This window comes from Zootermopsis nevadensis, unplaced genomic scaffold (assembly GCF_977971745.1).
Source record: "Zootermopsis nevadensis isolate Lab colony 2312 unplaced genomic scaffold, Znev_1.0 Znev_ptg000020l, whole genome shotgun sequence".
Lineage (NCBI taxonomy): Eukaryota > Metazoa > Arthropoda > Insecta > Blattodea > Termopsidae > Zootermopsis > Zootermopsis nevadensis.
This window is the reverse complement of record NW_028259152.1, coordinates 13098119-13121574: the sequence shown is the minus strand read 5'-3', so window position 1 is coordinate 13121574 and position 23456 is coordinate 13098119. Positions and strand designations below refer to the sequence as shown.

The 23456-nt window shown below is 39.9% G+C and overlaps 1 protein-coding gene across 22 annotated transcripts in view; it reads left to right on the top strand.

The window, feature by feature from the left end:
• LOC110831748 (CUGBP Elav-like family member 1) overlaps positions 1 to 23456 on the top strand; it is a 1322428-nt gene that overhangs the window by 967460 nt on the left and 331512 nt on the right. For all 22 annotated transcript variants that reach the window (XM_087351842.1, XM_087351829.1, XM_087351836.1 and 19 more), the window contains one exon: positions 19367 to 19449. In XM_087351842.1, coding sequence (XP_087207968.1) covers positions 19367 to 19449 — 83 coding nt within the window. The remainder of the gene's footprint in view (positions 1 to 19366; positions 19450 to 23456) is intronic.

The window sequence follows — 23456 nt, the reverse complement described above, 5'->3', positions numbered from 1 at the left end:
TATTTCGTAAATTCTTTATCGTTTATTAATTTTGCACTTTGAAGTATAAAGGTATTTTAAATACCAACGGAAATTGTTTCGTGTTATGATTCGTATCCATTTCATTCACCTTGAAAATTCATTCCATACTTCGTTTTGAACTACACCTCATGTATAGTGTAGGGGGTTACTTAAAGTATGCTTGATAATTATCTAAGTTGGAAGCGAGCAATTGAAGCCATATTGAACTATTATATTAGGATTTAAACGGGCAAATATTATTTTGCTGATTGTATCAAAGAACGTTGTTTCTAGTGCTTTACCCCAGCCACGCCATGTCATAAAGATATTTATGGAATTAGAAAGTAATATTCTATTTTTCCCCTAATTTAAAAGTAGTGTTTTCGCCCTGGGGATTCTTTTACGTCTCGTTAAAGAAGTCTGTTCTCAGATCAACCCATTGGCTCGTATAGACGTTGAATGGCCGGCTACATTCATCATTATTTACTTGATATGAAGAATCGATAATTGATGGCAAGATGAATAATACTGCTTTTATTAGAGTAATGAAGATAACATTGTCCATTAAGTTAACGAAAGAAGAGTTGGCCGTGTTCAGAACGTTTGGAAAATATTACTAATAATTCATAAGGAAAATTACGGAATAACAGCGAATTAAGAGGCTTCTTGAGCTGAATTCGTCGAATTGGCTTGTCTGTGTTAACTAGTACATGTGTATCTTTAATGGGTATGTAGTACTGGGGATTTATGTGTGTTCCGTTGTATTGAAGGTTGGAATTTAAATTTTATTCTCCAGCCATCTCTCAGAGGAAGGAAGTCCTATATTGCGAAGTTTTACGTATTCAACTACCAACACATTTTGCCAAACGCCTTCTGCATGATTTCGGTAAACTTCATATGCGGCAAATACATATCACAGCTAATATATGTCACTTCATTGAACAGAGACATAAATTATGTTTTCTTGCGTATGAATAAAATTTGTAAACGTCAAAACACTTCAAATGTCATTTTAAATTGTGTGCGCTCTGTTTGTAATATGAGATGCCAGTTGCTTGTTCTGTGAGTGTTTTTAGAATAATGTTCGTAACTTGAATTATGGCGTGGTTTATGTCGGACCGAAAGACGCCAATAAGAATTTCGCTGTACAGTTTCTAGTTTTATCGCCAGATAAACAATATCACCGAAACCTGTTGTGTTATTTCGGAAATGTATGAATATTACGAAAGACAATAATTTTCGGTCCTTTGTGTTTCTCAGTTTGAAAAACATTTGGTACAAAGGAATAGAATAATAGGTAATTTCAAACACTGTATCAGCTGAGAAGGTGAATTCATAAAATTACGTAACGAATAAGCGCTTAGTGCGCCATGTATCAAGAAATTGAGCCCTTCCTACTGATAAAGTGACTCATGAAGACGCAATTGCTCGAATAAAACTAATGACATCTCAGGTATTTCCAATTCTTTTGCATCTATACATAATGAAATGTTGTATTTTCTTGCTTCATGACAATGCTTTAACAGCTTAGTTTTCAGCTCTTCAGCGGTTTTATCAAACGGAGTTATAAGAAGGTTAAGAAAATTTCCAGTATATAATCCGATGGAGAGACGCTAATCTTCGGAGACCATGTATGGGAGATGAAGTCTGTTCTGTGAATGTGAATTGTATGTAACTGATTCAATATCGTTGAGTTGGTGTGACTTTAGGGCTTCAGTATTTCCGAATGACATCAAGAGATTAGACGTAGGGCTGGTGGAAATATAACATTGATATTTATTAAAAATAAGTCGGGTGTTCAGGGGTGGACTGGGTGAAAGTGGCACAGGGCTAGAGTCCAATTGTAGGCTTTTGCGGTTACGGTAATGAACATTCAGATATGACTAAAGTGGACAGCTTCCTTACCATTATACTAATTATTAATTCTTCAGTGAGATCCTTCAGGCTGTAGTTATATTAAATGAGGTTATTGGCGTGTTACTTCGTGGGGGTGGCGGGTGGGGGTTGACTGAGTGATGAATGTTTTACACATTTCAAATATCACTCCGCTGCTTTTAGTCTCAATGGTTACTTAATAACCTAACGATCAAATAGTGGAGAAATCTGTTGTAGGCTGACAGAGTGATAGACATTTGAAGCCCTTATCCCGAAAGTAGTTTGGATATGTTATATTAAAAGCACAGAGGTCAGTAGAGAACACGTATAACGTTTCATGTGGTAAGTTTTTAATACCAGGTCTGATTGCGTCTCTGATTTTGCATGCTATGAACGATACGCCATTTCATTCTTTGACGTGACTGCTACCAAATAATTTCTTATTTCGTCACGAATGAAAACGGCTAGAAACGAAGACAAAGAAGGGGAAAAGGAGGGGAAAATGAAATTAACGCATGGGAGTGAAAAGTAAATGAAAATAGAAGAGAGGAAAGAATTAGAGGTACCGGAAGAAATATATTTATGAATTGATTTTAATAAAACAAATAATAATTAAAGTGACCGACATAAACGACTAAGGCCGAATTTTGGACACTTCTGCGTATGTAATGTCACATAGCATCGTGAGCCAATCAGCTTCAGACAGAAAAGTGGTGTATAAAGTACTCGGTTACTTCCAGCGTGAAGCAGATACCATTCCCCCATCCACAGGCGCCTTTGGTCCTGTCGGCCATTCTAGTATTAAAGTACATTTCTTTTCGATATTGCATGTTCATTCCTTGATTATACAAATCGGCTTTAGACATACTTAATTCACTGTGCGCCTCAGATGGTCTGTACCGTCTACAACGCAACCCAACAGCAAGAACTTAGTATAATGTAAGGAAGAAATATGATTGCTGGGCTGCTGCTAATTACAATAGCACGAACATTGTGTATTCACAAGCATTTCTTTGTGTGCGGATTTCTGAAATAAAAGGTTTATCCGAAAAATCTACTTGGAGCTTGGAACTTAAATAAAACATTTAGCAGACTGTTGTCAACACCAACCCAGAAGAACTTCACAAAGTCGCACGAAGTACTTTAAAAAGGGCGAATGCTTGTCTTTTAGGTGGTGGAAACTTTTGGCGTCTGTTGTGAAGCTGAAAATACACGTGATGATTTGTCCCTTGATAAAATTTCAGTAGGAAACCTCTTATTTTATAGACGAGTCCTTCAGCCAGGAAATGCTGATAAGTGGTAGGTCGATGAAACTTCTGTGTGCGGGCTTCAATTAGCGGCACTTGACTGCTACGCCCGTATGTCAGCTCCAGATGTCTCTACGTTTCCAGGGTTTCTCTCAACTCAGGAGAATAGTCCGCGTGGAGTAAGATCCTTTTACCCTGTCTCCAGTTTCTGCGCTGGATAACGCAGTATTCTGGGATGTTGCATTGTAGTTTGAAGTATTTAAGAGTGGTTAATATTTTAAGAATTTCAACAAAGTATTTATTTCATGCATACGTACTCCGAAATATGAGTGAATGTCACACACAACTATTTGTTTCTCTCTTCTGTCCTTCCAACTTGAACATGAATGCAGCTAAAATAAACGTTAGGAGTGCAGACGCGTAAACATTAAGCTGTGACGAGACCTATATCAAACCCTGACCAGCACCGAAGTTGGCCCTTAAAGATTTCTGACAACCGTGTGTTGTAAATCGCGAAAACATCATTTATAGATAATCGTGCAGGCTACTCAAAATACAGTTCAGTTTGTACTACCAACGTTCATTACATTAAAGAACATATGCCGACTAAGTGTGGTTATTCTACTAGCAAGTAAAACCGAACTGTTTGTAAAGTGGCTTAAGATCAGGATGGAATGGGAATTGTCGGCCTGTGTAAGCCTAACATTTCATAAACATTTGGCGGAACCGGACAGATGATTACGGGTTTGTTGTTAAGGATTGCTTTCGTGAAGCAAATATTCTTATTTTGAGCATCCGTTTGCTCATTTATCTACAGTGTTGAGTCTGTAAACGTAATTAATGTTCATAGATAAAATATGTTTCCGAACTCTGTATGCGAAGATGAGCATGTAGTATAGCAGTATCTGTGTGCATCCATATAATAATCTTTGATCAGTGGCAAGTAGCCTGAATTCGTGAAACTTTGTGCCACTAGAATATCGTCTCCCAAATTATTTAGTCTGAGATCCTCTTGACGGAAGAAGAAGAAGAAGAAGAAGGAGGAGAAGAAGGAGAAGGAGAATAAGAAGGAGGAGGAGGAGGAGAAGAAGATGGAGGAGGAGGAGAAGAAGAAGATGGAGGAGGAGGAGAAGAAGGAGGAGGAAGAGAAAAAGGAGGAGGAGAATAAGGAGGAGGAGGAGAGGAAGGAGGAGGAGGAGGAGAAGGAGGAGGAGAAGAAGAAGGAGGAGGAGAAGTAGTAGGAGGAGGAGAATAAGGAGGAGGAGGAGAGGAAGGAGGAGGAGGAGAAGAAGGAGGAGGAGAAGAAGAAGGAGGAGGAGAAGTAGTAGGAGGAGGAGAATAAGGAGGAGGAGGAGAGGAAGGAGGAGGAGAAGAAGGAGGAGGAGAGGAAGGAGAAGAAGAAGAAGAATAAGAAGAAACGTCCCTCCCTCATCAGGCTATACAGAAATCACCGTTATTTGGCAGTGCCAAAATATAATTACTAATTAACCTTGATGATATGTATGAATTAATTTTTCTATCAAATTGTGTGTTTGTGATTTAAGGGACAACAATTTGCGTTCATTGTAATTAGTCCTCAGACAAAAGCTTTACGGGTTCTAGAAGATCGCGGCTTTCAAGTTGGGTAGCGCTACGTTACGTCACTCTACAGATTATTCATTTTTCTATAAGTTTGGTGACTTAGTTACTGAGACTAAATGCATGTTGAATTTTCGCGAAAAAATCATTACGTGTAACGAAGAGGGGCATTCGTAATATGCAAACGCGTAATTTTATTGATCGATGCTTGTAAAATAAAGAATTGATGTATACAGTTTATTAATATTTTTTTGCTGTTCATAATACTAATACAGGAATACCTGTGATATATTGCGGGTTCGGTTCAAGACCACCGCAATAAAGCGAGTCACACAAATTTTTTGGTTTCCCAGTGCATATAAAAGTTATGTTTACATTATACTGTAGTCTATTAAGTGTCTAAAAGAACATTGCGAGAATCACCAAAATGTGACACAGAGACACGAAGTGAGCACATGCTGTTCGAAAAATGGCGCCGATAGACTTGCTCGACGCTGGGTTGCCACAAACCTTCAATTTGTAAGGAACGCAATATCTGCGGAACGCAATAAAACGAGGTATGCCTGTACTAATTCATCACATAATTAATACGGTAAGTTTTAAGCTGTGTGTTTGTCACAGACTTTTCAATTGTGAAAGCTCTTAAAATTTTTCACATCTTTGTTATTGAATATCCACGAATTATGAGTCGAAAGAGTTAAAACGTCAACGAATGCCGTGTTTCTTCTTGTGGGGCGTGTTCTGTGCAGAAGCCTGTCTTTTTTACATTCTTCTTTTTTAAGTCACGAAATTAATGTCTGGATAAATAATGGCTTACAGGAACTACAAATTGAAAAGCCCAGTTCAATTCGTTTCTTCCTGAACTGACTGTCCCATCCTACGATCTTGGTTTTAGTGACGTCACAAGTCCCAGTGGACAGAGCTATAAAAAGGTACAGCAGATAAAGACAGATGGGAAGAGGAGGACGAAGAACCGATGAGAGAAATCCTGGTGTGCAATGGAGAGAGAGAGATACCCTGCACTATAAAGGCTTACCGCCGGGTTTTAGTACTTCCCTCTTGGGGAATCCCCTGCCATCTCTCTAACCACAGTATATAGAATCGTAGGTTGATCCGTGAGTGGCAGCCAGTGTTTCGATTCGTACACACCGAAACTAAAAGTTCCATCAGCTGACAGAAAAAAGTGTTTCCCCTGAGAACATTCCCCTATCCTTTTTCATTGCTTTTCAGCAGTTCTCAGACAACCGCTTATATGGCTGTCAGTTACGTAACATACAGAGACGTAGATGGATTATGAATTAACTACGTTTCGAGATCGACTATAATCCCTTGAAGTTATGATGTTGAATATGGCTGCAGTTCGATCGACCGTTCAAATATAAAAATACTATTAGAGCTTACTGCAAATCTTATGGTAGACCTACTGCTTCTTAAGTCTTTATAGCGTAGTCCTGAATGGTTCTGCCTTCCGCTTTATTGCTTACTAATACGACATTTTGGTTTGCTAGGATATTCAGTATAAAATGTGACCATTTTCGTAAACGCCATCAACCTATCGACCTTTATAATGGCGATGCTGAGTGTTTCCTTGAGGCAAGAACAGTCTTCAGCCCAATTTCCTTCCTTGAGAGAAAAGGAATGCTTAACAGACATACTGTCCACAGACCACGAGAAAAGCCCTGCGGGGGGAAGTCGTTTCTGGTGCGGTGCAGGGGAAATGTTACTTATCAGCTGGACTAGAGGGCTGCTATTGGTGGGAAGTGTGATACGTCAGAGTTTAAGGCTACTACACAGACCGAAAACATCAAGCAGTTAAGAGTAGCGTGTAGTGGGTGCACCTCTAATATGTTCTGCGGGTGTTGCGATAATATTCTAGATTAAATCACTGTGCCACTGTGAGGTAATCTTAAAGCTGTACTCATTAAAACACATGAGAGCCTGTCGTCTGTTGTTCGTTCAGTGGTTGTGGAACGAATGCTTTTAGGATGGGTCGTCACTCGCCGCGAAATCTTGCGCATGCGCGTATATCGAATTCCTAGGAGGGACTTTCTCCTGGTATGTAGACTGTACGTCCTATCTGGATGTGACTCTTAGAGATTAAGTGGGCTTGTAAAATGATAATATACCCTTCTGTTTGACAGCGATAATTAAAAGGATTAGTAGAATATGTATTATGAATATCCGTATAAATTGTGTACGAAATATCGCTTATATGTCAACAGTAACAAACATGGCGTACCCGGACAGAACCGAACTTTTAGTTTAGTTTATTTCTTTTTCTCTTTCTTTAGTATACATATTTAGTAATCCATTAAAGCGTGCTTCTCATATTTTATCGATTTCTGGGATTTTTTTGGTTTGTGACAGAAATGATCGTTCCTCGGAGGAATTCCAACAGGCATGTTTTGTGTGATAAATCATACGAATTGTAAACAGTGTAAATATTTCAAATAGGCCTGCGAGTAATTTTATATTACAGTTTTCACTTTTCATGCTTAGGGCCAGAAGATTGTTTACATTCCAGGTTCCTGTACACATGGTACTTTTAACTATAGTTTATTATACTTAGTAATCATTCGAACGTGCGTATTTGTATATATAAAAAGGAACTGATGAGAACAATTAGAGGATTTTGAGTCGTAATTAATGCATGTTAAGTTAAAATTTCCAAGCTGTTTAATAAAACAAAAGCCCACAGAATTGATTTATATCCCGAATAAAAATAATGGGAAAGCATTTAGAATCTTTTCCATTTGCATTGTGGTGCCATCTCTGAGCATGTTTATTAATTATACGCATTTGAAAACTGCCCTGTCTGCCATATCGGATCGCGAAACTTCGGTGCCTGTCTCGAAAGTGGTCCCTTGTTGTGGGGGGTCTTGAATCCAACATATTTTACTATAGTCTTCATTGATAGGCTCTTCCATTAACACGCTTGGGAACATGAGAAATTTCCAGAGTTCCTCTTGGAGGATCTGAAGGGAAAAATACCGTCTCGGAGACTTTTGTGTGGACCGGAGGATGATATTAAAGTGGATCTGAAACGAATAGGATTTAAGAGTATGGACAAGATTGGACTGATTCAGAATAGGGGCCGTTCGTCGACACTTTTAATCACGGTATTGTTCGGTGGATTCATAAAAGTTGAATAATTTCTTGACTATTTGAGAGAATATGACTTTCCCGAGGACTGTGCTCCAGAGATTTAGTTACGTTCTTCCATGCATTGCGTAGATCCCTACCACGTTACCGTTTTTGATTTAATAGACTTTACAATATTATGCGAATAGCATAAATAGTGCTTTTTTGTTACGTATTTTTTCCTCTATCATCGATCTCAAGTCCGAATACTCTTGGCACCAAACGCTCAGTCATTTACGTTCTACCCATGTGGACTGTAGGTGGTCTTTGTTTAGGTTGAACGCAATGTTCGTTGTGAAGGTCGCCTGTAGAGCATGCAGATCGCCATTCGGTCTGCCTAAACGTTTTCTCCCTTAATCGTCGACTAGAGCATACCATTCAAATAAACAGGAGCTTTTAGCTGCTGGGGCCACTGTTGTGTTATCACTTAGACGTCACAACACAGCGCTCATGTTCTGAACTTAACATGCAAAAGGTATCCTTAACTCGACACTAGGTGCTGGTGAGTGGTGAGTTTCAACTCTGGTCATTCTGCCCCAGAGGAAGCGCTGTGATGTCCACATGGGCAGCAGGTGTCAGGGAGAACATGATAGCTAAGGTAAATAGCCACGAATCGAATGTATTCCATAGCCCGTGGCGGGCTCTTTTGAACCTAATAGAACGCAAATAATATCGTGAACAGCTGAACGATTCTCAGATTTCCACAGACGTCTTTCCAAGTGCACGCAAGAGGCTGGATAAGTGTAATTAGTAGGACCAGACTGGTTCTGGGGTCCACCGAATTTCTGTCTAGTGTATGACTGGAAAGTGAGCGGGTGAAAGTCTCGCCTTTCCTTACGCCTTTTAAGGAGATTAGGGCCAAGGTCGATTTCACCTTTTGTTTGATCTGAATATTCTGACACCGTTCTGCAGTACTACTCCGAGTGAGTTAATTTATCTTGGGGGCAGCTCTCGCATTCTGCATGTGATGGGCTGACCCTCGCGAGTAATGCCTTGAGTCCTGTGAAAGACGATGTGGTCCGGTGATGGCGTCATTGAAAGTTTTTCTGGGCGCGCTGAAAGCACTTTATGAAAAAACACGCCAGTCTCTTTCATAGTCCTCTTCTAGATATGTGCCTTTTCCTGTTATTGAACAAAGACACCCCCCGAGAATGTTTAACGTTGCAGTGAAGAAAATAAATTTTTAACACATTACTCTTCTCCACAGCCAAGTGGCAGAGTCTGTAGTCATCTGTTCTTTCAACGTGACATTGTTAATTACCCGACCCCAAAAAATTTGATTTTGTTTTAACTCTCTCAATAACTCCACGCATTTTAGGTTACATCATGGCACTTTCCTGAGAAGTTGGTAGTTACTGAGTTATGTAAAGAACTCCCTTGCTATAGTGTACACAGAAATATTCTTCGCCGTGTTTACAAACGCCCATCATTTGGTCTTGTCCTGAGCCTATTTAATCCGTTACACAGTATTATATTCTGTTTGTGTTATGATCCGTTCTAATATTATCCTTCCTTTCATCGGATTTCGTAATTTACTTTTTCTGTAATTTGAATTCTTGTGTAGTGTTTTGAAATAGACCACGACGACCTGTTTTCAAGTTTACATTATTATTATTTTTGTTATCTGTATATGTAATTGGCTTTCTTGATACAGCACACTGATAATAAAAAAATTGAATTGAGTTATTATTTTGTGAGATTGTGGAAGTGGCCTGTTTAGAGCCCAACTTCTTTCACGTCTAATTAGTGCAGTCGAAGCAGCTTCGTTATATTGTCACATATCGATCAGTGTAATCCTCAGAATCTGTAATATTTATAATGAGGGTTCTCTTAAAAGCTTGGCGTTCTTAGTCAGGTCGTCACGAAAAACCTACGTTGTTGTTGTTGGCAATGCGCGCAGATGTTCGCTTTATAGAACAGAACTTCCTGTTACAAATCTTCCTTCGGTTCCAGCAGCTTAGCACGATTATAAATCCAGAGAGACACAGAACAGAACGTGTCTTGTCACATTCTTCCGCGCGTCAAGATTCACACACAGACGTCCAATCAGAAAACACAGAGCGACGTGAAGGTACAGGTTACACTGAAGTTCTTTCGCATAACACAAACATGTGGCCTGCTGAATGTTTAAAATCTCATAACACTTAACTATGGTACTGAGGCACTAATCCTACCTTGCAAAGCCCATTGCTTGTCACGGACGTGGGTTTTGAATATTGTGTAGCTCGTGATTAAATTTTACAGATAAACCGTCTGAGGAGATCGTGAATTGTTTAAAAAGAATATAATAATAAGAACACGTTATTACAAATTTATGTGTAATATAAGAGTTGGGAGGGGCGGAATGTTCATGTTAATATGAGTGTCATGCAGTGTAACGTGGAATTCGGATACCAACTTAGCATTTGCTCTGGGACTGAGGAACTTATTTTAAAGCGTATGTACGTCAAAAATATATCTAAGAATTTATTCCGTACCGCAAAGAAAATATACCTTTCCGGTAAGAAGAGCAGCTCGTTAACGCTGCTAAGAAAATAATTCCTGTTTACGCTGAGAATATTACAAAAGCTGCAGCTTTAGTAACTGCTAAAGCACGTTACAAAATCAACTGCATGGCTCTGATAATTTCTCAACTAGTCACATGACAATGTCCTTTGCGAGATGATTCCCGTGCACATATCCTCACATTTAATATCGATGTTGTTATTATTTTTACGTCTATGCTCAGGTTTTCTTAGTATTCTCTTCCATCCATGTTTTTCGACTAAAATTTCTTGCGCATTTATCTACACAAATTACCCATTTTGGAAGAAAACAGTTATATGGCCAAGAGTTTAACTCGCTGGGTTCTTGTTCAGGTTAATGATGCATGGAACTTCACCTCTTCTCCTCCTGTACGCGTAGACACGGACAACTTTAGTTGGCAGTTTCCATGTACTGTGCAAGGAACGCCAGATTATACTGTCTGCCTGACATGACTGAATGTTGATATTCATGGTCTGTCCGGCAAGAGAGCTAACACTGTTTCCCTTTCAGTGAATCCCTATGATTGACACGAGGTCACTGTACCAATGCTCTGGCGTCGAAATTTTACCTACGTGTACAGTACCATTAACATTTAGCTACACCGTCGTCGTAGTGGCAAAGCCTCGCGTTCACTTAAATTCCAGCTTTCCACCTTCATGTACCATTTATTAACAAAAGTAGACTGAACCTCACTGTGTAGCGGTTAGTTATCCTGCTTTGTCCCTTTCGGCTGCTGATGGCTCGATTGGGGGGTGAGGGGAAGCCTACTTTCCAGATATTCTTCCAACTTTCTTTTATTTCAGAAGAATTCTAGAATTATACGTTCACATTGGATGCTACCATTTCCGTTCACAGCCTTTCTGTCCCACGGAATATGTGTAATTATACATACAACGAGGATCTGCGTGCAGATGGCTGTCTTCTGGGTTGTAGAGCCGTGTATACCCTGTTGCCTTCATCATCAGGGCGATGGAGGCAGCAACGACCTTTGAAAAGTTGGTAAACTTCTACCAGACTACACGTCTCAACAACCCAGAAGACAGCCATGTTCGGTAGACTGCTTGTCTGTTCTCAAACAAGTCGATGGATTCCACTCCAGCTTGGTAGTATTTGACTTTGTGTGTTGGCAGTTGGATCTACCAACATGACAGTCGTAGGAATAGAACAACTCTAGCAGCATGAAGCATGTGATCTGGTATCTAACAACATGGCTTTTGTGCGAACTATTTCGATGGCATTGTGTCGAGTGATGTGTCATTGTGAGGTGAATTTTGAACTTTTGTAAGTTTCGAAGACTCTACTAGTAGTGGGATTGATTTTAAAAATTTCCCAACCTTCACGTACTATATAATCACGACTGTTGATGTTTGTAAATTACGTGTATTTTCATTTGCTTTTGACCACTCTCCCTCCATTCGTTCCACTGAACCAACATTGAGCAGAGAAAATAGATGCGCATATACGTCGATGAATGCAGTAACTCTTGAAAGTGTGAACAGGAGATGGTTTTGGAGGACAATGAATCTCAGCTACTTATAGGAATAAACTCCAACTAAACTGTGCCTTGCATTGTCTTGTCTTAACAATAGAGGGGGGGAGGGTGAGAGTTTTGTGGGAGGAAGGTTAGACTTCGGTTCAGTTGCTTCACTGCGGAAGGGCAGTGCAGAAGTTCAACTGTTTCACACAAAGACGCCTGCCTGGACGCTGGCTAGATCCAATTGACGCACACACGTGTCCTTAATGCGTCCTTTATGCTAGAGATGTTTAGAAACATTAAAAATTCTCCCTCCGCTGTGGAAGTGTTGCCAGCTGTTGAAAATCATTTGTACCACTGGTACGATGTGTAACTTATTTGCTGTATTAAAATTCAAAGGGTACGCATGACGGAAAAGGAAGTCGTCATTGTCACGTAAGATTGTGGGGTTGACCAAAGTTGTTTCTGTAGGAGTAACTCAGTGTGAGTTTTAGGAGAACGTGGGACGCATGATACAGAAGTATGATAAAACCATCCTATCTAGTACTATTGTTAGGTTAGGTGAGAGGTTTAAGTGGAATGAACTTGTATTTTTATTTTTTATTTAGTGTTCTGTCTGACGACAGGTCCATATGAACAGGATCCTTCCATCCTTTTCTCGGACTGGGACCTGTTCATATAAGTTCTTGGCAGATGATCCAGAAGTGGTTTGCCATTGCCTTCTTCTGTGTGTGAATGGAGTAATTTGTTGGGATGCCACGGAGAAACCGGGGAAGCCCCCGGAGGAAAACTCCGTGTTGCCTAGACCACGGCCTTGCCCAACACATGTTATAAATTCGGGTACCGCCGGGAATCGAACCCGAGACAGAGGATGCTGTTAAGTAGCTTACAGGCATTGAGGATGAGAGTAGTAGAAATAAATTCAGACTTTACCTAACTAATTATTAGAACCTGTAATACGTGCAGCCTTGGCCAGCCAGAATGTGTCTCAACCTCTTTTCAGGTGCTGTTTACTTTTGACCTATAATTTGCTCTATTCAGTGTCATGGAATTTTTACCTGCATACGAATGTCCATTGTACTCACACTGCAATTTTTCAAATCCGTTGCATATTCTTTACCAAAGAAGAAACAGCTCCTGTTCTTCGTACGACTATTTTATAAAATAAACTTTCTTTATCTGAACTACTAATCTAGAGTGACACATGTGAAACTACACGTCTTTTGAGTTGTGTACACGGAAGATTGCTGTCTTCTGGTACAGAATACTAATTATGCTGTCCCACTATACGCCATGTAGGCGCTTGGGGGGAGGTATAGCTCCTACTCATTATGAACCTCACCATTATATTATAATTTTTGTTCAAAGAGGGCACTTTTGTAGTCTTTTTGTGGAACTGCTTTAAGTTTGTCAGGTGTAAAACCAAATATTCGCCCTGTCGCCATTTTTCCGACTGCAGTATTCATACGCGTAGAAATTAAAACAAAATTATTATATTCTTGAAAATAAACAAATTTAGTACTTGGTATGAAGGCCTAAATTAATTGACAAGGTTGGCAGGCACTTTCTGGCATACGAGGTGCGATCGGAAAGTTTCAAGACTGCGCCTATAAAAACCCGTACACTTATCTCAGGTATTAAATTCATCCATCACCCTAGAAGTAGTTCCCCTGGGAGTGAACACAACGATCCCAGCGCCGCTGCCAAGCCTGGAAGCATCCCTGGTATTTTATCCCATTCCTTCTTCAAATTTTCAGTGAGAATTTCTCTAGACGAACATTTGCATTTCGTAATTTTTGTTTCCAAAAATTGGTTTCCTATCGGATTAATATCTGGAGATTGTGGAGGCGAGTCAGATAAATCACGAACATTGTAAAAAGCCATTCTCTGGTTCAGGGTCGTTGTCTTGTTGAAACAAATACGAGTCTTGGATCCCTAATTAGCGAACACTGTTCTTTAAATCATTCCGCAATACGTTCACATATCCCTTAACGTTCATAATTCCTTCAACAATTACAAGTTCTCCCATACCTGCGTAGCTCATACAGTCCCAAACCATGGCGTGACCTTCTCCATGTTTGACTGTTGTTATAACATTTTTTAGATCGAATTCTTGTTCTCTCATTTTGACGTAAATACGTCTATATTTTAGGGTCAGTGTCATTCGGCAAAAAGTTAAACGAAAAAGTGTAACGAAAATGTGTAACTATGGTTTATCAACAAATAAACAACAATGGTTACCTAAGGAACATCTATTTACTCGGTATTGTTGTTACCTATAAAACATTTCATTACATTATCTTACCTTACTTTACCTTACCTTACCTTACATTACATTCAGCTACCACAGACCCATCTTAAGCGTAACTAATTCAAGTTAAGCATTCAAGCACTTTTGTTACCCAGAAAGGCCGTGGTCTAGGCAACACGGAGGTTTCCTCCGGGGGCTTCCCCGGTTTCTCCGTGGCGTCCCAACAATTACTCCATTCACACACAGAAGAAGGCAATGGCAAACCACTTCTGGATCATCTGCCAAGAACGTATATGAACAGGTCCCAGTCCGAGAAAAGGATGGAAGGATCCTGTTCATATGGACCTGTCGTCAGACAGAACACTAAATAAAATAAAATAACCTTACATTACATTGCATTACCTTACATTACATTCATCTACCACAGACCCATCTGAAGCCTTCCTAATTCAAGTTAAATAAGCAATGTCTTAATCAAACTTTACTCAATTGTAAAGCAGGTATAAAGGAAATATTTAGAATAAAGCCAATATATAAACTTCTTTTCCGTATAGACGTATTTACGTCAAATTCTCCGGAACCGTGGTTCCACTGACAACATTTTCCCCTTCCAAACGAACTGAGGACCATCAAAGTCAAGTATGTCGAACTTCCTCTCATCAGAGAATAAAACTTTTTTTTCTAGAAGTCGATGTACGAATTCCAGTTGTTTCTTCCTGTTTCGTTCATTGATAAAGAATTGTATTGCAGCTCTTCCTTTGTAATTGCTGTCATGGAGGCGATTCCGAATGTTCTGAACGCTGACGTGTTTACCAATTACTGTAGCGTGGTCTTCTCCCACTTTTAGAGCATTTGTTTTGGGGTTTCCAGACACTTGTTGAATGATATTTCGGAAATCTCTTGTAACTACACCCCGAGTCGGCCTGATCGCGTATTATTTTCTATCGAATTATTGTCTTAAATTTTTAATTACGCATTGTGCGGTAGAAAATTATAAAATAAGGCGATTTCCAATTTTACGGCAACTTAAATCCTGTTTAAATAACGAAACTATCCGTTCTTTGCAAGGAAGAGAGAGTTCTTTAGTTCTGCGACCCATCTTAACAGCGGATATGCTTGCAACTGATTATTTTTTATTTACAGGCAAGGTAACAAAGGCAAATGTTGGTTTGATGTTTAGGGATTATAATTGACTAGCATTTAGATTGGGAAGCTGAAGTTTGTAAGCATATCTTGTGTATTTATTTTTTACTTCGAAATTAAGATATTTTTTTTTTCTGTTTACTCCAAGGTGTATTGTTAGAAATGTTTAGACTATATACAGGGTGATTCTAAAAGGACTTTACAACTTTGAAAGTGTCTACCAATTAAATCTGAAAGCTTACAGAATCGGTTGAGGTGTCATTTTGTAGCAAAACAAATCAGGTTTGACTCACGTTGTGCTGTAGTACCGAATTCCGTCACCGCGAGCGCAAACGGCAGTGCATTTCAAAATGGCTACTTTCACAGGTGCGGAGCGCGCTCGCTGTGTGCTGTGGTTTGAAGAAACGAAATCTGCGACAATGGTTCAACGAAATTTTCGCACCCAGTATGGCAAGGATCCTCCCAGTAGACCTACAATTTACTCTTGGCACAAGAATTTTGTTGAGACTGGTTGTTCTGTTCGCCGTGACAAATCTCCAGGTCGCCGCGTGTTTCTGATGCAGTCGTGGAACGAGTCAGAGAGAGCTTTGTCCGTAGTCCTGCGAAGTCAACGCGACGTGCGTCTCGTGAGACTGGCATTCCACAACCGACCGTTTGGCGCGTGTTACGAAAACGTTTGCACTTAAAACCATACTGATTTACCATTGTGCAAGAAATTACTGACGAAGATAAAGTGGCTCGTCAGGAATTCTGTGCAGAAATGTTGCATCGGATACTAGAAGACGAAACATTACTGGACTACATAATATTTAGTGATTAATTGACATTTCATGTCAGTGGTAAGGTGAACATCTGCAACTGCAGGATTAGCGGCAGCGAAAATCCACGTGCATCTCTGGAACATGTTCGTGACAGCCCAAAGGTGAATGTGTTTTGTGCCCTTAGCAAAGTTAAAGTGTACGGCCCGTTCTTTTTCCATGAGAGAACCATCTACGGTATCGTGTATCTGGATATGCTCGAAAATTTTCTCATACCACAGTTAGACGAAGATGACCAAAAAGGACGCATTCACTTCCAGCAAGACGGCGCACCACCTCACTACCTCATAGGAGTCCGGGATTTCCTCAATAACTGTTTCCCAGGTCGGTGGATTGGTCGAACAGGGCCGATAGCATGGCCACTTCGTTCTCCAGACTTGACACCTCTCGATTTTTTCTTATGGGGTTTCATTAATACCGTGTGTTTTTTCCACCCTTACCTGCCAATCTCACTGAGTTCAAAGCTCGAATCACTGCAGCATGTTTCTGAAATGATACCGGATATGCTGGATCGTGTTTGGCAAGAAATTGATTTCAGGTGGGATGTCTGCCGTATCACCAATGGCAATCACATCGAACCAAAATGACTATTTGAGGTAAAACGTGATTTGTGTTGCTACAAAATGACACCTCAAGCGATTCTGTAAGCCTTCTGAATGAATTTATATATACTTTCAAAGTTGTAAAGTACTTTTAGAATCACCCTGTATTATTATAAATTTATTATCAGAAATTAATTATACCTAAAATAAATGTTATAAGGAATAAGAAGAAAGTAAAACATGGTGTATGAATATCTTTTTTACGTACTGTATTTTCTTTGAGGTAGCAGCGTAGAATTAATGGTTGACATTGTGCGTCAAGATGAAGTGATCTCTCAGGAGCCATAAACTGTTTTGAAGCGCGTGTTGCACCATCTACTGGCGTGGATTGATCAACTTGACTCCATTTGGTTTGAATGTGATGATACATACGTGAGGCTGTCCCACCAAAAACACATTCCAGGTACAATATTGTGTACGGATCCTTGGGGTCTGCTACAACCGCGGTGCAATTTCCCTGCTACCCGAGGGACGTCGTTTACGACCCGTGCTAAGAAACAGAAACGAATGAAAGGCTGCAGAAACAGATGTATTCCCTGGCGTTGTTACCCATCTGCATTTATAAGTAGCCTACCATCTATTTAGGATTCTTCCTTCAGATGGCATTGTCAATTGTCTTGCATGTAGAAATAATGTATGAGACGTTTCGGAAATTCTTCACTCCTGTCTTCAGCTGATTGGATATCATACTGACGTAAAAATCTGTTCTTTATTCTATGCTGGCGTATTAATTTCAGTACTCTTAATCGAACCTGGGCTTAAATCATTGATCAGCTTGATTTGGTGGTAATGATTCGGGTTTGAATTCTGGAGAAACGTGATCAGTACTGGCTGCCTTCATTTAGATGCCGTGTTTTTTCCACATTCTCCGGACGAATTACGGGAAAGTTTTTTTTAATAAAAATTATTAAAACACCTCGGCTTTCTTGTAACAGACAAATTCATGACGGAATTATATGTTGTGTCTCCACCTTTTTATTTGGAGTTGTTATTCCCGGAGCTTGTTAATGTGATATGTGCTTGTTCGTTAAACCACCCGCCTTCGGTCCTCGCGCAGACATTTCAGTGAAATGTTTTTGTGCAGCGGCGATGCGTCTGCACGGTCTGACTTGTCTCCATTGTGTCTGTCTGTCTGTTTTCATTTGCACGCCTTTGTCCGTCACCGGCTTTCATCTCCCAAACAAATTCAATGGATTTGAATTAAATGTGAGTCTGCTGCATGAATCTGTCTTGATCTTCTTGAATTCAGACCACATTTTTTTCACCGGTTCTTCACTACCCATGTTGATATTGCCCCAGTGCACTTCTGTGTCTCTACCCCTAGCTTTCAGGTAAAATGTTATGTAAGCATATCACATCGCTTCAATGAGTGCTACATTCATAGAGTATCTCATCCTCCTTCATTTGATCCTTGTAACTGTACTCAGTGCTGAATACGCATCACCATACTCCACGGCTCAGCGTATCAGAAAACAGTAATCTTAATTCAAGCGCGTTATTACATTGTAGCCTGCATGGGAGGAATGCACTGCATGTCGGAAAATCTGAAGGCAACTGGCCTCTTGGAAAATCTAAGCCAAAGATGGATCTCAAAGAAATTGGGTTTGAGAATGTAGACTATTCACTTGACTCTGGATAGTTTCCAGTGGTGGGTCCTTCTAAATATGACAGTAAATTGTAATCAACGTTTGGGTTCCTCGCAAAACTCGGTTATTTGTGAGATAGAGGTCGTGCGAGTAGTAGTGGTACCTAAATGCGCGATGTGTAAGCCGAGAGAGGGGAGTTCAGTAGTAGTGGGGGGTCGCACAGTCTCAGCTGCGTTGACGCACCGAACTAAACACAGCTAGAGCTACAATCCAACTGAAGCCGACACCCCTCTAGCGCGTGCTTCGGACGAGTCCATCTCATACGACCAAAATCAATCCTTTGCGCATGTGACAGCACTTCTCGCGCGACCTCTAACTTTGAGGCCGATGCAGACTTCCCACCGCTCAGTTCTATTCTCTCTCTTCATGTCGTCCATCTACGTAGAACAATGGTGAGCGCTTCCTGATGGGATGATCCCAGTTTCCTTTCCCCTCTCCTCCACCTGTGTTCTCATCGCATTCCTACCTTCATGTCTTATTGAAAGGATGCGGACGGTAACAAGAAAGGATAGTAGGCACAATATGACAATATCTGACCTGCGAAACATGTACTATATCCGGCTTACATCAAACCGATGGGTACCATGATTTTGTCCTCGAGGGTAAAGCAGAGGTGGCCTAATTTTATTAATGGACTCTTAGATCTCTTCTTGCGTAGGTAATAACACGACAGAAGTAACACAATACATTTTTCCTTGTCCTTCTTTCTGTTTAAAGCATGTCGAATATATTTTGAATATGAGTTGTAGATTTTAATGGGAATCACATTTTAATTTAACTACCATTTCTATGCGGTAAATTTTTTGTTGTTGAGAAAATCGATTTTAGCTTGGTGTAAAATGGTGAAACGATTGAAACATACATTAAATTTACTGGACAAATTTTAAATTGTAGATCTTTAATAGCAATTTTATTAGAAATTCATTGAATGTTTTCGGAGATTAAATAAATGGATGGTCAGACCCAAGAAGGATATCTCCCTATCATGCGTTATATTTATATAATGCATTCTATGAACACTTAACGGCATTGCATTTGGTTCCGTAACAGTGTTGTTTGTTTCAGGTTGCTGTTTTGTGACTTTCTTCACGAGAAAATCGGCGCTTGACGCTCAGAATGCCCTTCACAATATCAAAACACTGGCGGGGGTAAGTACGAAGCAAGAGACAATGCCACATTGGCCGCATTACTTTAAGTTACTTTCCTTATCGCACGATGAAATCGTCTCACTGCCTAGTTTTTTTTTGTTAGGTGGTTTAAACTACAAGATCGATTACGAAAGCAAATTTTCAATTTTGAAAAGTGAAGTTCGGTTTGTATACAGGTTTTAGATAAATCTGCGACCTGTTCTCGGCATATATTAAGGGTATAAATTTGCGTGTCTGTAAACGATGTGCGTTTCGCCATAAACTGGAACGTCCTGTCGTGATAAAGTGTGGAATAGCTGGCGTATCTTCTCTTGTAATGATTAACAGGTACTCGTCCAGTCTGCGCCCACTGAAGTGCCTTCCTCGAGGATTCCTGGCCAGAGTTTTTACTCATGAAGTCTCGATTCGAGTCCATGTGACGATGTCAAAATTATTCGAAATTTATGATAATGTTGTAATTGAGATTGGAGGTGAATCCCAAACGTATTTCCTCCTAGATAAAAGTGATAAAGAGTGTCTCGTTTCATGTTAATTCATAGTACTCACTTATGATATTTTATTTTTTCAAGCTTGTTCAGGCAGCTGCCCGCTAGATTTTCATTGCGGAGGCATTGGTTTAAATTTAATTGGAATATGTTTCTGTCCAAATCATTCGTTTTTCTGATGGCTAATCACCATTCTACCGTTGCGCCATACTCGTCTATCACTGCCCCACGAGGTGTGCTATATAGTCCTTGCCTAACATCACATTTATCATTGATAATTTTGCGATGGCTGAGATTGTCCGTATGGAACTGCGGTTGGTAACACCTATTGTCGAATCCCAAGAAGCACATTATTATACCCTAGGCCCTAAATTCAGGGTTTCATGTCTCACCCGGCGCAACAACCCAGAAGACATCCATCTTCAGTTAGATTTGTTTTACGTGTGTTCACAGTCGGTTGAAACACAATTACTCGTACAAACTTTTTCACCTAAACCCATTCGACATTCAATTTCCTCTGCACGGTGTTGTAGTGCAACTTATGAAGTGACTTACTCGTCCGAACGATTCTCGTATGCGTTCAATTGATCCATGTACCCAGTGTGATGTTAGCATCATTTCATTAGCATCTGGTCATGACATTAAACTTTTTTTGCCAGGTTTAATTTGGTTATGAGTAATGTTAACACACCATTAAATACTGCTATAAATATTTCTATATGTCCTGCTGTTTCTATTAATTGAACTGACCTATAAAACAATGCAACGTATCTGGTACAAAGACATCATTAGCACATTTACCATCTGCCATTCACCTGTGAATGTTGCGCCAACAGTTTTACTACGTACCAAATTTATCGTTGACAGACGTCATGAAAGAAACAGTAGTGCTATAGAGTGTCTCACAAAACGTCTGCGAATTTTATGGTGGTTATTTATTGTCTAGTTTTCAGTTAAGTATGCTTCATTAACACAACCCCTACACAGTTATGATGTATATAGCGTATGTCATTAACCTGATTGACGTCTTTGATGGCTGTGCATAAGCGAGCTCATTTTAAAAATATAACACGTTTTTCTTTCCATGTGCTTCTATTGTTTTCCATATGAGAGCAGCACCATCTGTGATGTGCCGTTAGAATTCACGTCGTGTCAACTATTTTTGCTGATACATCAAGTCTTTCGTGTACCTACAGAAGTATAAATCAAGGGGTGTTTAGTCAGACGAATAAGATGACGAAACCTGCGGGCCTCCACGACCAATCCAACTATTTGCATAGCGCCTGTTCAATTACTATGTGTCTTGTGGACCGAAATGAGGTGTTGCAGCCACATGCTTAATGTGACCTGGAGAGGAAAGTCTTCCAATAGAAGTGGTATCGTGTTCTGTAGGAAATGCAGGTGGAAGTCGGCTGTTGAACGTCAATAGAGAAAAAATGGCCCAATTAGTTGGTCTTCGATAAGATCGCGCCACACGTGCGAGTCTCTGAAAAAATTGGGGGAGGAGCACAATAGCAGAAGGTTAATGGGAATATGTTCACCAGATAACTGCTTAACTGTTCAGATTTCTACACGTGTCGATTCAACGTTTTTCGCTCAAAAGAAGCCATTGAATTATCACCACCTAAAGTTTGACAGATATTCCGTATACATCTTCTATGTTTGTGTACTTTATCTTGAATTCGAAATGTGTTCGGTTCGAATCTTGGCAGCGTTATCAGTTTTGTAAACCCTGAAGTGGAACGTGTCTACGTCGGGCTTTGGATTAAGCGGGAACCTGTTTTTAAAGAGACTACGTTTATGATTCGATTACATTCCGTTAGTAACATTTAATTGCTAACTTTTATTAATCTGACACTTATATTAGAAGGAACATTCCTGTCACATTTCCTGCCTTTGAAAAACTACATGTGGTATATTATGAAAATGATTTTGAAGAAATGAGTTGCAGCCGAACAGAGATTTGAACCCAGGCGTTCCAAAATACGAAACAGTGCTAACCGCTCGAACAAAACGTCCAGTAGACGCCTTTGTTTGTGACTGAGGCGGGGCGGAAGGCTTTTGTTAGTATAATTTATGTTTCCGTTCCCGGTAAGTATTTGAAACTGGTTTTGAGGAAAATTTATTCTTTTTTAACATTTGATTTGTCCTGTTTGATAACTAAATTAAATAAATTAGGACGTGTACGCGTAGCGTGACAATTCTGTTGCGTTCGCATGAATTTGGCCGTTGGCCGAGAATTTGCCCTCAGTGGATTCGCGATCACCATTCGCCTCCAGAATGGGAACTGTGCCTAACAAAATGGCCACTCCGGTGAGCTACTGCTCGGCATACTAGCCCGGTATTGAGAAGGTCCCGGCTCCAATTCCTGCCTTCGCCACTAATAGTAAACCAGAATGGTTTGGTGATTCTATGTGATGTTATTACAAAACCCAGAGCGCAGAAAGGCATGCAGGGTTGCATATAAAGTGTCCGTTATCGTTGGTAGATTTCTACCAAAATTGAAATGGTTCTACAAGTTTTTAAAAACTTTTAAGTATCTAATTCAATTAAAATCCGTTTATCTATTCTGAAATTGTTACAAGCGTACGGACAGACGGACAAGGCGTTCTGTATAGATGAGAACTCTGTTAATGACCTCCTAATTGAATGTCCAGGAATTAATTTCCCGTTGATCAAGGCACGAAGCTCCTGTGATCACGCAAGGAAGTTGGAATTGGTTTTGTTCGCTGAGATACCATGATTGCTCCCCCCCTCCCACCAGTCATTATCAGTCTGATCTAATCACGAGCCGTGAGCGCCTTTGTCAGAACTTCTGTGTCTTTGCGCGAATTGAACAATGCCTACTTGTTTTGTTTAAATTCAAGAGTAAACTGTATATGAAGCAAGGACAATGCTTCTGTCTACGAGTGCTTCAAGATACTCTTTTGTGAACATAAATGTTTTTTTTTTGTATATACGAGATCCAAAGTAACTACATTTATGCGAAGTGTTACAAAGGAACTTTATTCTGACAGTAAATCTATTTCTTTTTCTATTTGAGTCTATCCGTGGTGTGTGGAGGGAGAAGAAGACCAACTCTGTGTATAAGGAATTATATTATGGAGAGATACAATGTATTTGTTGTTACATAAAAGGTTACAAGTCACTATATATGCAAAGTATCATAGTAAACTGTATTCCGAAACAAATGAAAACAAAACAAAAATCAACTCTTTCCTAGGTTTGTATGTTAAGAAGCTTTGTTATTCGTTCCTTCCACAAAGATGGAACACAGATAGGAACAGATGATGGAGAAATGTTATACAGTTCACATTATAAACACTTGTCCGATATGTATTAACTGCTCTTATTTGTCTGTGCTCACGTAGGTGCCTTAAAATTGATTTCCCGATATGGGGGAAGTACACATGGGGGAAGGGTGTTGGACGGATGGTCTGGTGAAGTGAATACTAGGCCTTAGGAGAAGGATGTAGCACATAAACACGAACAGTTGATATGATATTTCAACGGGCCTTCATA